Source organism: Procambarus clarkii, chromosome 15 (genome assembly GCF_040958095.1).
Source record: "Procambarus clarkii isolate CNS0578487 chromosome 15, FALCON_Pclarkii_2.0, whole genome shotgun sequence".
Lineage (NCBI taxonomy): Eukaryota > Metazoa > Arthropoda > Malacostraca > Decapoda > Cambaridae > Procambarus > Procambarus clarkii.
Genome location: NC_091164.1, coordinates 16459015 through 16473765, shown reverse-complemented (window position 1 = coordinate 16473765; position 14751 = coordinate 16459015). Strand labels below are relative to the sequence as shown.

Genomic DNA, 14751 nt, shown 5'->3' with positions numbered 1-14751 from the left:
ACCAGACCACACACTAGAAGGTGAAGGGATGACGACCTTTCGGTCCGTCCTGGACCATTCTCAAGTCGATTGGTCGACTTGTTTTAAATGAGGTCGCATTCCAAAAGGGAATGCGACCTCATTTAAAACATTTTATTCAAGTTTCGTCTCTGTTAATGCGACAATGTCTGGGATCCTGGGCTGAATATATATTTTAGCTCCAGTATTTTTTTTCTCACTCCATCTATGTTGGTATATACAATTTGAAGAACATGTTCACTCTCCCTTTGTCCATTACTCCTCCTTCATCTAAAGAGTATGTTCCTTTATTTTTATGTACCATTTCACAGGCTTTCCTGTCTCTGTTACCTTGGAGAATGAAAGGATTCGTTTATTCTTCATTTATATTGCCATTTTGACGTTCCAATTCATTGAAGTTTAGTTTAAACTTTTCTCCATCTTCCGTTGAGAGGTCTCGTCTTAATAACCTTCTTCATCATACTTTATGTATTCACCTAGTTGTATTCACCTAGTTGTGCTAGCAGGGGTTCAATTGTGTTCTTTCGGACCGTCTCTCAGCTGTCAATCATCTGTTGCTAACTAAATTTTCTAACTAAAAACTTAAACTAACTAACAACCACGAAGCAATCCATGACAGCTATCTAACTCCCAGGTACCTATTTACTGCTAGGTAACAGGGGCATCAGGGTGAAAGACACTCTCTCAGTTTGTCTCTGCCGGATCCGAGAATCGAATCCGGGCCACAGGATTACGAGCCCTGTGCGCTGTTCACTCAGCTACCAGACCCCTGTGTTTATGATACGCGTGTGTGTGTGTATTCACCTAGTTGAACTCACGTAGTTGTGCTTGCTGGGGTTGAGCTCTGGCTCTTTGTTCCCGCCTCTCAACCTTCAATGAACTGATGTACGGAAATCCTGAGCCTACTGGGCTCTATCATATCTACATTTGAAACTGTGTATGGAGTCAGCCTCCACCACATCATTGCCTAATGCATTCCATTTGTTAACTACTCTGACACTGAAAAAGTTCCTACTAACGTCCTTGTGGCTCATGTGGGTACTCAGTCTCCACCTGTGTCCCCTTGTTCACGTACAACCCGTGTTATAAAGTTTAATCCTTATCTACCATGTCAATTCCTCTGGGAATTTTGTAGGTAGTGATCATAACTCCCCTTACTCTTCTGTCTTCCAGTGTCGTGAGGTGCATCTGACGCAGCCTTTCCTCCTCACAGCCTTTCCTCCTTTCAGTTCCTCGCACACTTCCTTGTCGTTTGTAGTGAATCTGTCTGCCCCTATCCTTAATTTCATTACCTGTTCCTTTACTGTTGTTTTTCTCCTGATGTGGCTGTGCAGCAATTTAGGTTCAGTCTTTGCCTTGCTTACGATGTCATTTTCGTATTGACCTTCTGCCTCTCCTCTCATTCTGACATATTCATTCCTGGTACTCTGATATCTTTCTCTGCTCTCAAGTGTCCTGTTATTTCTATAGTTTCTCCGTGACCTTTTACTTTGCTGCTGAGCGAGCCTACATCTCTGATTAAACTATGGGTTTCTCATCTGCGTTTCGTTGTTTTCCTTTTGAACTGGACAAACTTGTCTGCTGCCTCGTAACACTTCTGCGTGATGTAGTCCATCATGTCTTGGGCCGTCTTTCCTCTGAGCTCTGTTTCCCATGTTATATCAGTTAGGAATTTCCTTATCTCCTCATAGTTTCCCTTTCGGAATGCCAGCCTTTTGTTTTCAGTTCTCCTCTTCGAGTTCTTTAACCCTTCCTCAACCAGATACTCAAACGTCAGTACTCTGTGGTCGCTCATTTCTACCGGAGCCTCGAAAACTATATCCCTTATGTCGGAGTCGTTCAGAGTGAAGACTTGGTCAAGTCTCTCTGGTTTATCGTTTCCTCTCACTCTTGTGGGTTCCCTGACATGCTGGCTTAAGAGGTTTCTTGTCGCCACCTCCAATAGTTTAGCGCTCAATGTATCCTCACCTCCATGCAGTTCCTTGTTCACCCAGTCTATCCTTCCATGATTTAATTCCCCCATGCAGATGGGATCTATTTCTACAGGCAGCAGAGGCTGCTCTCTCAATTAATTAGCTGCCACCATGTGTGTGTGTGTTTGTGTGTGTGTGTGTGTGTGTGTGTGTGTGTGTGTGTGTGTGTGTGTGTGTGTGTGTGTGTGTGTGTGTGTGTGTGTGTGTGTACTCACCTAGTTGTGCTTGCGGGGGTTGAGCTCTGGCTCTTTGGTCCCGCCTCTCAACTGTCAATCAACAGGTGTACAGGTTCCTGAGCCTATTGGGCTCTATCATATCTACACTTGAAACTGTGTATGGAGTCAGCCTCCACCACATCACTTCCTAATGCATTCCATTTGTCAACCACTCTGACACTAAAAAAGTTCTTTCTAATATCTCTGTGGCTCATTTGGGCACTCAGTTTCCACCTGTGTCCCCTAGTGCGTGTGCCCCTTGTGTTAAACAGCCTGTCTTTATCAACCCGGTCAATTCCCTTGAGGATCTTGAATGTGGTGATCATGTCCCCCCTAACTCTTCTGTCTTCCAACGAAGTGAGGTTTAATTCCCGTAGTCTCTCCTCGTAGCTCATACCTCTCTGCTCGGGTACTAGTCTGGTGGCAAACCTTTGAACCTTTTCCATTTTAGTCTTATGCTTGACTAGATATGGACTCCATGCTGGTGCCACATACTCCAGGATTGGTCTGACATATGTGGTATATAATGTTCTGAAAGATTCCTTACACAAGTTTCTAAAGGCCGTTCTTATGTTAGCCAACCTGGCATATGCTGCTGCTGTTATCCTCTTGATATGAGCATCAGGGGACAGGTCTGGCGTGATATCAACCCCCAGGTCTTTCTCTCTCTCGAACTCTTGAAGTATTTCATCTCCCAAGTGATACCTTGTATCTGGTCTCCTGCTTCCTACCCCTATCTTCATTACATTACATTTGCTTGGATTAAACTCTAACAGCCATTTGTTCGACCATTCCTGCAGCTTGTCCAGGTCTTCTTGAAGCCTCAAGCTGTCCTCCTCTGTCTTAATCCTTCTCATAATTTTGGCGTCATAACACACACATAATTTTGTGTGTGTTTGTGTGGGTGTGCGTACTCAGCTAGTTGTTCTCACGTAGTTGTGCTTGTAGGGGTTGAGCTTCGGCTTTTTGGTACTGCTTCTCAACAGGTTTCTCAGCTCAGTGAACTCTTTCATATCTACATTTGAAACTATGCATGGAACCAGCCCTCACCACATCACTTCCTGATGCATTCCATTTATTAACTACACTGACACACTGAAAATGTTCTTCCTAATATCTCCGTGGTTCATCTGGGTACTTAGTTTCCACCTGTGTCCCCTTGTGCGAGTACCAAACATGCTAAATATTCTGTCCTAATCTACTCTGTCAAATTCCCTGAGAATTTTGTATGTGGTATATTGCTTACCTGAACTCTTCTGCCTTCCAGTGACCCGAACTCTTTTGCCTTCCAGCGACCTGAACTTTTCTGCCTTCCAGCGACATGAGGTGCAATTCACGCAGTCTTTCCTCGTAACGCATACTTCTGGGACTAGTCTACGGGGTACACCATTGAACATTCCCTGGCTTTGTCTTATGCTTGAAATGGTATAGATTCCTTTCTGTAGCCACATCTTCCAGGATTGGTCTATCAAGGAATAAATAAATCCGTGCACTGATTTCTGAGAACAGTTCTGACGCTATCAAGCGACGCATACGCCGCTGATAATATTCTTTAGATGTGGGCTTCAGGACACAGAATCGGCGTGATATCAACTCCTATAGCTTTCTCTCTGTTCATTTTGTTGAGGACTTCATCTCCCACTCGGTACCCCTGTGTCTGGTCTCATGTTCCCTCCACCCAATTTTAATACTTTACATTTAATTAGGTTGAACTTTAGTAGCCATTTGTTGGACCATACCTTCACTTTGTCTATTTCATCTTGAAGCCTTTTGCTTTCTTTCTCGGTCTTAGTCCTCCTCATAATTTTACCCTCATCAGCAAACATTGAAAAGGATGAGTCTATTCCCACTGGGAAATCGTTTACATATATAAGTAACAGGATAGGTTCAAGGACTGAACCCTGAGGGACTCCACTGGTGACGCCTCGTGTGACGATCCTTGGAGCCATCTATGATCCAGATTCCGAGTTAAAACAGTTATTCCCCTCCCATTAATAATGTTTCCCATCTTCCAGTCTACTTTACTGGGTGGTGATGAGGTATCAGTGACTGGTATTGGATGGCAGAGTGGCAGAGAGCAGTACACTAGTCGACCTTTGGACGTCTCTGCTGGAGCGTACTAACGAGGATGCTAGTGGAGTGCTGGAAGACTTCACTGTTAGAGTGTGCTAGCAAGAGGGCTACAGGAGCACAGGAAGACTTCATTGTTTGAGCGTATTAGCGAGAGGGCTAGTGGGCCGCTTGAGGACGTTTACCGTAGAAGAAAGCTAGTGTGAGGGGCTAGTCTTACACTTGAAGACATCGTCAGAGGAATGTAAATAGTGTCCGTCACCGTGGAAGAGTTCAAGCATGAGTGCTAGTGATGCGCTGGAAGACCTCGTCAGAGAAGTGTATAAAGCGGTAGTTGTAATTAATTAATAATAGATATTTTTATGATTTCATTTTATTTATTTTACCTAAACACTTCATTGCAGTTCCACCGAGGATTTGATTTCATTTTCTTGACTTGAAAAGATTCAGAGAGTTTTAAAGAACCTGGATACGGATGAGTTCTTAACACCTCGCCACTCTGAGACCACTCCCCTCAGTGATTCGTTGTCTTATGTTCTTTAGGTACTCCTTTATTCGTTTGAGTAGCTTCCTTTTTACTCCTCCCTGTATCTCCAGATTATGGACTAGTCTCCTATAAGGTACTTTGTCAAAGGCTTTCTGGTAATCTAAAAATATGCAGTCTGACATCTCGTATCTTCTCTTGCCGAAGTGTTGTCTCCTAGTCATAGAATTCAATTAATACTGTTAGGGAAGATTTGCCATCTATGAACCCATGCTGGTGATGTGTTACAAAGTTCCTTTGCTTTACATGTTATACTATTTTTTTTTTTTGCACAATCTTCTCCATCACATTGCATGATATTAAAGTTAGGGACACTGGCCTGTAGTTCAGTGTCCCTGTCTGTCACTCTTCTTGTATATCAGGACTACATTAGCCGTCTTCTAAGTTTTTGGCAGTTCTCCTGTTACCAGTGATTTGTTATGCACCATTGAGAGTAGTAGGCACAGTACTTATGGGTTCTCCTTTTAGTATTGTGACGGGAAAGTGTTGGAGTGTTGATGTTCGGCAGTCCTCCAATGGCAGGTGTCAATGCCTGGTCACACATAAAACAAAAAGATAGACTGCTTGCCTGTTGTCTGTGGTAAGTGAGAGGGAGGAACACGTAAAACACAAAGTATGAACAATGAAACTTTAATATATTTACTTTAAACATAAATGAAAATAAAGACAAATCTCGGGGGCATGAAAAATACTATTAAATAACAAAGATAAATGCAAAGACAATGTGAGACACAATAGTATAAAGGTGAAATGGTAAAATGGTGCTGAGAATATCGGCTATGGCTGAGACCTCCCTTCGTATACAAGCCAGTAAGCTTAGTATGCCAGAGAGAGATGTCAACTCTAAGAGCACAAAGAATATTCTGTAGTTGATAGCTGGTCAGGGCTCCGACGTCGATTCGGGTAGATGGCGCGGAGGTGCAGTGTGCAGGTGCGCGGTCGGCGAGTCACCAATCAGGAGCAGGCAGGCTGGTATGGGAAGTTTGCTGGTTTGACGACAAGCCGGCGTGGAGGGTGTGTGGAGTAGGTGGGATCTTGGGTACGTTTTGCCTCCTGGTCAAAACGTTTTGTGCTACCGGTAGACGTATCTTGAATGTAGCATCTTATATTTGTTAACTGGACGTAACTTGAGGTAGGGAAGAGCAGGCTCAATCTCTCTAGAAACAGATTATCGTCACAACTCTCCCCCGGAGCCTGCAGTTCCGGGTAAAGTTATGTCTTCAGGTGGTAGAGCGATAGGTGTAGCAGCCTCCATCTCATAGACTCTGGAGAGGGCGTCTGCTATGATGTTGTCAGAACCCTTGATGTAGAAATCTCCAGGTTAAAATTCTGCAGATATCAAGCCCATCGTAGAAGCCGTTGATTGTGGAGTTGGGTTTGCTGCAGGAAGCGTAGGGGATTGTGGTCCGAGTAGATGGTGGTAGACCGAGCACTTTGCAGGGACGATTTGAAGTGCTGCAAGTTCAGGACGATGGAGTGTGGCTCCCTTTCGATCGTGCTGTAGTTCCTAGTAGCTGTGGTAGCTAACAGGTCGAATCTCCTCGCCTCGTTGCTGCATCAGGACACCCCCGATGCCGGTACCACTGGCGTCGACTTGGAGGATGAAAGGCTTCGTGATATCTGGCGAGGCGAGAATAGTATTAGAACATGGCAAAGGAGCACTATTATAGTCCTGTAAATTGGAATGAAGATCAGGTAGGATTTCTGATTTGGAAAGCACCGTCTCAGTGTTAATGCTTTCGGGAGAAGCAGGGAAGGTCTCACTGTGGAGGTATGGACCTTTAAATGTAGGGACTGATACCAACACAGTGGGGGGAATACCTTGATACTGCTTCAGGAGGTTGACGTGGCACAACTGGGTCTTCCGCCGCCAATCTGGAGTCTGAAGAACGTAGTTGTGGTTGTTCCTGCACTCCTTGATACGGTAGGGTCCTGAAAACTTGTTTTGCAATGGAGAACCTAGGATAGGAAAATATGCCAACACGAAGTCTCCTGGTTTAAATTTCCTTAATTTGCTGCTTTGGCCAAAATGGGTCTTCATCCTCTCCTGGGCTTTCAATAGGTTGTCATTAGCAAATTTACGTACTCTCTCTAGAATGTGTTTTAAGTTTTGAAGAAACTGAGGCACATTCTGAGGGTCACTGAAGGTGGCATTACGTAGAGAGTCTTTGAAAGCTTTGAGAGGAGTACGGCACTTGCGTCCGTAGAGCATCTCATAAGGAGATACTCCCAGAGACTCATTGGGGAGACTTCTGAAAATGCTCATAATGAGATCAAGTTGTTTATCCCAGTCCTTCAAGGTGTCATTGCAGAACTTCTTTAGGAGTGCTTTAATAGTCTGATGACTACGTTCAAGAGAACCCTGTGAAGCAGGATGATAGGGGCTGGACAGTACCTGTGTGATGTTGAACTCCTCCAGTGTCTTCTTGAAGAGATCACTGGTGAAGTTGGTGCCACAGTCGCTCTGAACCTCTCTTGGAAATCCATACCGGGTGAAGATCTTCAATAGGTTTTTCACCACAGTAGCAGCCGTAGTGTTCTTTACTGGAACTGCTGTGGGAAATCTGGTGTAGGACACATGATAGTTAATATATATGCGTTGCCAAAACTGGTCCGGGGTAAAGGACCAACACAGTCTATGATGAGTCTGTGGAAAGGTTCCGCAGGCACCTGGATGGGTTTTAGTGGAGCCTGGGGAATAGAGATGTTAGGTTTACCTGCTATCTGACATGTATGACACTGTTGTACGTATTTTTTAACGTCTTTTACCATACCTGGCCAGTAGTAGTCTTGTCTGATTCCGTGGTAGGTTTTGTTGAAACCATAGTGAGAAAGAGCTCCGTGGGCCAGGTGTAGGATATCAGGCCGTATGCTGGTGGGAATCACTAGTTGTTCGACATTGGCCCAATCGTCATCCTTTTTCAGCTTGCTGGGTCTGTATCTGCGGTAGAGCAACTCATTCTCTAGGAAGAACCCAGGGATACTGTCAGGTTGAGTCTCAGCCTGGAAGAATAATGGTGTTAATGATTGATCCTCCCTCTGTAACTTACGGAACTCCAAACTGGTAAGATTAGGAGGTAGATTCTGAGGGTCTTGTGGGACAGCGGTAGCAGTAGAGTCAGCTGGTTGCGGTCGTGCAGCTTGTGCACGGGTGGTCACCAAAACCGGAGGAGAAACTTGATCACTTTCTTGAACCTCTGCTGTAACATATTCAAAGATGGGATTATCCATTACAGAGGTACACACCTGGGGTTTGTCCGTGATAATCAGGTTGGACGGTTGCAGATCTTCCAAGTCGTTGCCCAGGAGAAGTTGCACTCCAGGCATGGGAAAAGGCTTTTCCCTGATGGCAACTTGAACTTCACCGGTCACGAAAGGACAATCCAGGTGGTCTCTGGCGAGTGGATACGGAGTAGTAGCAGTGAGGTCAGTGATAAGGACGGTTTCTCCGGTGTAGGTGATGTTAGGCACAGCTGATTTCAATATAATAGACGGAAGAGCCGCTGTGTCCCTCAAGATCTTCAATTTGAAACGTCCCTCCCAATCTGTACCGTTGGTAGAGACAGTTCCAGGATACAGGTGTTTACTGAAGAGAGAAAGATCATTACCATGAACATCAACATTCATCACAGGCTTACCGGACTTAGGAGGAGTCTGCTTGGGTTTAGTAGATTCATTGCTCATGTATTGAGCCTTCACACATCTATCTATGGTATGTCCATAGAGTTTGCAATACTTACAATACAATTGTGAGCTCGCTTCATCTGTACTCACTTTATCGTAACTGTACCAAGACTTCTTACTGGGAGGTGGTGTTGGTGTCAGCCGGTGGATGAGGCTGTAGGTGTCAGCCGACTTCGCACATTTGATGTAGTCGGTTTCTTCTTTATCTGCTAGATATAAACGGACGGAAAGGGGAACACGTCTCAAGAATTCCTCAACTAGCATGAGGTTGATGAGTTCTGCAAATGTAGAGACATGTGCTGCTTCCAGCCATTTCATGAAATATCTTTTCTTGGTATTGGCAAATTCTAGAAAGGTGGTGGTACCTTCCTTTAGATGGTCACGGAATTTTCGTCTGTAGCTTTCGGTGGAGAGAAGGTAGGCGAAGGAGAATACTGCTTGCTTCAAGGTCTGGTAGTCATTCTCAGACGCTAAGTAACTGAGAGTAACTGCAGCTCTACCTGTAAGATGCACTCTGAGAAGGGTGGACCATTGCTCAGCAGGCCAGCTAGGTTTATTAGCTAGGGTCTCAAAGGTGGTAAAAAAGACATCAATCTCTGTCTCAACGAATGGTGGCATTAACTTACTTGCATGGGAGACATTGAAACTTACGGGAAGACTAGCGGTAGCTTGCTGGCGTTGAGTGTGGTGTGAAGTCTCCAACGTGAGTTCTCGTTGACGACATTCTATAACCATATCCGCTTGCTGTTTGTCATGCTCGCGTTGTATCTCCAGGTGTCGTTGTTTTGCTTCAAGCTGTACTCGCTCACGCTCACGGAGTATTGTAGTCTCACGTTCCTTGAGGGCCACCTCTCGTTCTTTTAGGGCCGCCTCTCGTTCTTGTTCTTCTTTCCTCAAGGCAGCTTTTCGTTCTTTCTCTTCTTTCCTGATAGCAGCTTCTCGTTCCCTTAGGGCAGCTTCTATTTCTCTTAGGGCTGCCTCTCTTTCTTGATCTTCTTTCTTTATTGCAGTTTCTTCTTTCCTCATTTGTAGAGATGATTGCGGTTGCTTCCTTTCGAGCTTGGCGAGTTCAAGTTTGAGTTTCATAGTTGCCAAATCAGTTTTATCTGCAATAGAATAAGTTTCGTGAGTTTCAGAGTCAATTGTCCCTTCATCTAAGAGGTGATCCATAATTAAGTTATTTAATTCATTTTTGTTGGCTCCATGGGGGACATCTAGTTGATACTCGTGTGCAAGAGTTTGTAATTCAGTCCTCTTGGCACGACATAAGGTCCCTATTTCACCTGGTGGATCGTTACAAAAAGCTTGGAGACGAAACATTGTGAAAGATAGCAAATAAATGTACACAAATATAGTTGTGATATGGTAAATGTCAGAAACAGGATAACGTGGCAACTGGTAACTATCCTGTGGAATTTTAATCTTTAACAATTAATGTTAATTATAGGATGGTAAATGATTAGTTAATCAAAGTCGCAGGAAATCTTGTACCCGGTACTCAATGTAAGAATAAGGGCAAGAAAATCCTACTAAATAAGTGAAACTGGGTTTCTAAAACAAATGAAACATTTAATTGTTCCAAAAGTGGATAAGGTAGTCCAAGAATGTAAGCATGCCTTGCCGAGTCTCTATAAAACAGAAGCAAGGGTTTTCCCACTAAATGAATATGATATTTACAGAATTAGCGAACTTTGTGCTCTTTAAAAAGAAAGCTAATTCCCTACCTAAGTAAATATCATCATCTCTGACCGACGTGTAGGGGTGCGAGTGTCAACTGGTGACGAGAACTGCTGCTGAGGTCCCAACTCAGCAACGGAGTCCGTGCTTGAGGAACTATGGCCCTCTTATCCTCCTTCGGTCGGATTGCAGAAGATAGGGTGCTTTGACCCGAAGACAAATCAAAGTACCAGGGTACCACAATGATGATCTGCCAATAATGTGAGAAATATCCTAGGGACAAAAGGTGGTAAACACGAGTAATAACACGGAGGGAGAGATGACCAATTAAAAGAATGACTGAGGCCTACAGTCACCACATAATCCAAAGTTATCTCACACTCACCATATGCTACTCTCGGAATGCAAAATACACACATCACCATATAAATATGAAAATTAATGATAATATTGAAAAGCTACTTTAGCAAAGTGAAGTACGCTTACCACAAATTGACGTTCTGGTACTAGTACCTGAGTGAAGCTCCTAGGACAGGCCCCCATTAATATGTGACGGGAAAGTGTTGGAGTGTTGATGTTCGGTAGTCCTCCAATGGCAGGTGTCAATGCCTGGTCACACATAAAACAAAAAGATAGACTGCTTGCCTGTTGTCTGTGGTAAGTGAGAGGGAGGAACACGTAAAACACAAAGTATGAACAATGAAACTTTAATATATTTACTTTAAACATAAATGAAAATAAAGACAAATCTCGGGGGCATGAAAAATACTATTAAATAACAAAGATAAATGCAAAGACAATGTGAGACACAATAGTATAAAGGTGAAATGGTAAAATGGTGCTGAGAATATCGGCTATGGCTGAGACCTCCCTTCGTATACAAGCCAGTAAGCTTAGTATGCCTGAGAGAGATGTCAACTCTAAGAGCACAAAGAATATTCTGTAGTTGATAGCTGGTCAGGGCTCCGACGTCAATTCAGGTAGATGGCGAGGAGGTGCAGTGTGCAGGTGCGCGGTCGGCGAGTCACCAATCAGGAGCAGGCAGGCTGGTATGGGAAGTTTGCTGGTTAGACAACAAGCCGGCGTGGAGGGTGTGTGGAGTAGGGGGGATCTTGGGTACGTTTTGCCTCCTGGTCAAAACGTTTTGTGCTACCGGTGGACCTATCTTGAATGTAGCATTTTATACTTGTTAACTGGACGTAACTTGAGGTAGGGAAGAGCAGGCTCAATCTCTCTAGAAAGAGATTATCGTCACAGTATACATGACGAAATTCCCTCTGGGCCTATAGCCTTTGTCGCATCCAAATCCAGCTAATGCTTCCTTACCTCCCCACAGGTGATCTCAATGTCCTCCAGTGGTGCCTGGTTAAATATTCCCTCTTTTGTCTCAGGAACTTCTCTTTGCTCTAATGTGAAGATCTGGAATTTCTTATTGAGCTCCTCACACACTTCATTGTCATTTGTATTGAACCTGTCTGCCCCTAACCTCCGTTTCATTACCTGTTCCTTCACTGTTGGTTTTCTGCTGATGGGGTTATGCAGGAATTTAGGTTGAGTCTATCTGGCATTGCTATGTCATTTACGTATTCTCTGTCTGCCACTTTTCTCACCCTTAGGTACTCATTCCTGGCCCCCTGGTATCTTTATCTTGAATCCGGTTGTTTCAATTGTTTCTCCATGCCCTTGTACTTAATTGCTTTGCCAGCTTACTTTCCTGATTAAACCATGGGTTCCTCATTTGCATTTCGAGTTTTCCTTTTGTACAGTTACAAACTTGTCTGCTGCCTCCTTACACTTCTGCGTGATGTAGTTCATCATGTCTTGGGCTATCTTTCCTCTGAGCTATTTCCCATACTAAATATGTTAGGAATTTTCTTATCTCCTCAGTTTCTCTTTCGGAATGCATGCCTTTTGTTTTCTAGAACCTTCCTTGAGTAAGTTAACTTTACTGATTCAAGATACTCAAACATCAGTACACTGTGATTGATCATTCCCACGTGGTCTTCGAAATTGATTTCCTTATGTTCCGAATCGCTCAAAGTAAATTCCTGGCCAAGTCTCGTTGGTTCGTTATTGCATCTCATTCTTGTGGGTCCTCTGACAGGGTGGTTCCAAGAGTTTCTTGTTGCTTCATATAATACCTTAGCTCTTCATATTTCTTCACTTCCATTCAGTTGTTTGTTCTCCCAGTTTATCTTCCCGTGGGTTGAAATCTACCATGAAAAGCAGACAGGATCGATTTCTACAAGAGACAGAGGCTGCCTCTCAATTATAACATTTACTGCCATGTTGCTTCTGACATACCCTTCTTTGGGTCTTGTGTCATTTGGTGGAAAGTTATATATCACTGCTACTATTCCTCTTGGTCTTCCCATCGCTATGCTGCCTTTTATGTAGTCTATGAACCCTTCACAGCCTGGGACAACCATCTCCTTGAAACTCCATTCCTTTTTCATCAGTAGGGCCACTTAGCGTCCACTTCCACTCTTTCCTAATAAGAGTGTAATCCTGGGGGAAACACCACATTTGTTATAATACCTGACAGTTTTGTTTCTGTGAGTGCTATTACTTACATGTTTTTCTCTTGTGCTCTTTCACTAAGTTTGCTTGCTTTGTTTGTAATCCCATCTATCTTTGTGTAGATTAATTTGAAGCTGACTCTTCTGTCCAGTCTGAATTTTCTTTAATGTCTGTGGATTAGAGGGACAGGGAGGGTCTGGGGTGGGAGGACAGGAAGGGTATGGGATTGGAGGGTGTAGAGGGTCTAGGATGAGGGACTGGGAGGGTCTGGGGAGCTGGGAAGATCTGGGAGGGTCTGGGGAGCTGGGGAGATTTGGGAGGGTCTGGGAAGCTGGGAAGATCTGGGAGAGTGTGGGGAGCTGGGAAGGTCTGGGAGGGTCTGGGGAGCTGGGAAAATTTGGGAGGGTCTGTGGAGCTGGGAAGATCTGGGAGGATCTGGGATTTGGGGACAATGAGGGCATAGGGTGGGGGAGCCAGGAGGGTATCTTTAGGAAAGTGGTGTTGTGCCCAGGTTATTGTGTAGAAGTTAGTTCTCTCTCAACGTACTGGCAGCAGAAGCAGTGTAATGAGTGTGTGGAAGTAATTTTATGAGTGCGTGGGAAATGGATTTGAGAGGGCTGGCACCTCCTGTACGCCAGATAGCAAAGTTTATGAGAGGGTCACTGGTCCTGGTTGGCCGAGTGTATGCCCTTGGGCGGTGCTCCAGAGAAGCTTCCGGTGCTGACCACAACCGTTGACTGGAAGAAACAGTTGGGGACGGTCTGTGACTGGATGTGGATAGGACAATTTTAATAAATACTGACACAAGCAAGTGGCACAGGTCAGTGCTGGACAGGCCATCAACGTAGAAGGTCAGGACCTATGGTGGTCTCAGCCAGCGTAGCTGAGATTGGTGCAACATGTCCACGCTGGTTGCTACACACACACCCACCCTGTGACCCGCAGACGTCCTTGGTGAAGTTAGGCGTTGGTTTGTTAGTAGCATGTGTGAGTATTCAATTGACTAATACTGGTATGTAACTTGAAAGAGAGTTAAGGAAAGTCTCTGGAGATTAGAGGATATTAAGGACTAGGTTGTAACTATTAAAAGCTGGTGTGGATCAAGGTGTTTGAGATCCTAGGCGGTGTCAAGGGAAGTGTATATATGAAACACAATTGTATATATATAATAACTATAGTCATGTATATTTAGAAGTATTCCTGTAACCCTCTTCCTGGGGTTCCCAGCCAATCTGAAAGCCTCATTTACGAGAACTCGTGCATGAATGACCTTATGAATATATTAGTAGATTATATGACATACTGAGACATAATGTATGTTTAGTGTCATTATTACCTTTGAACCTTCTACAGCTTCATCTTGTGCTTGAGAAAGAATGGACTCAATGCTGGAGCCGCATACTCCAGGATTGGTCTTACATATGTGGTATACAAAGTTCTGAATGATTTTTTATGCAAGTTTCTAAAGGCCGTTCTGATGTTAGCCAGTCTCAAATAAGCCGCTGATGATATTCTTTGGATTTGGGCTTCAGAAGTCAGGTTTGGCATGATATCGACTCCTAGATCTTTCTCGTTGTCGGTTTCGTGGAGGAATTCATCTCTCATTCGTTATTCTGTGTCTGGCCTCCTGTTCCATCCGCTGGTTTTATTACCTTACATTTACTTGGATTAAACATTAATAGCTATTTTCTAGACCATTCATTCAGTTTGTATAGGTCATCTTGTAGCCTCTTACTATCCTCGTCGGTCTTAATGCTCCTCATAATTTTTACATCAACATCAAATATTGAGGAACGAGTCTGTTCCCTTTGGAAGAACATTTACAAATATCAGAAACAGGATAGGTCCAAGGACTGAACGCTCTGTGACTCCACTGGTGACGCCTCGCAACAATGAAACCTCACCCCTTGCAGTGATTGGCTGTTCTCTGTTGCTTAGGTACCCCCTTATCCAACAGAGTACTTCCCAGGTGCTCCTGGCTCCATTTCCAACGTATGGACTAGTCTCCTGTGGGTTACTATGTCAAAGGATTTCAGGCAATCCTAAAGTG

The 14751-nt window shown here is 44.1% G+C and overlaps 1 protein-coding gene across 1 annotated transcript in view; it reads right to left on the bottom strand.

Annotated features, from left to right (window-relative positions):
- Positions 1–370: 370 nt before the first annotated feature.
- Positions 371–14751, bottom strand: part of LOC138364962 (trichohyalin-like) — a 25022-nt gene continuing 10641 nt past the window's right edge. The window contains exons 2-6 of the mRNA XM_069325048.1: positions 9314–9610; positions 6642–6911; positions 3946–4055; positions 3453–3580; positions 371–467 (exon numbers count right to left, since the gene is read on the bottom strand). Of these exons, the coding sequence (XP_069181149.1) occupies positions 371–467; positions 3453–3580; positions 3946–4055; positions 6642–6911; positions 9314–9610 (902 nt within the window). The remainder of the gene's footprint in view (positions 468–3452; positions 3581–3945; positions 4056–6641; positions 6912–9313; positions 9611–14751) is intronic.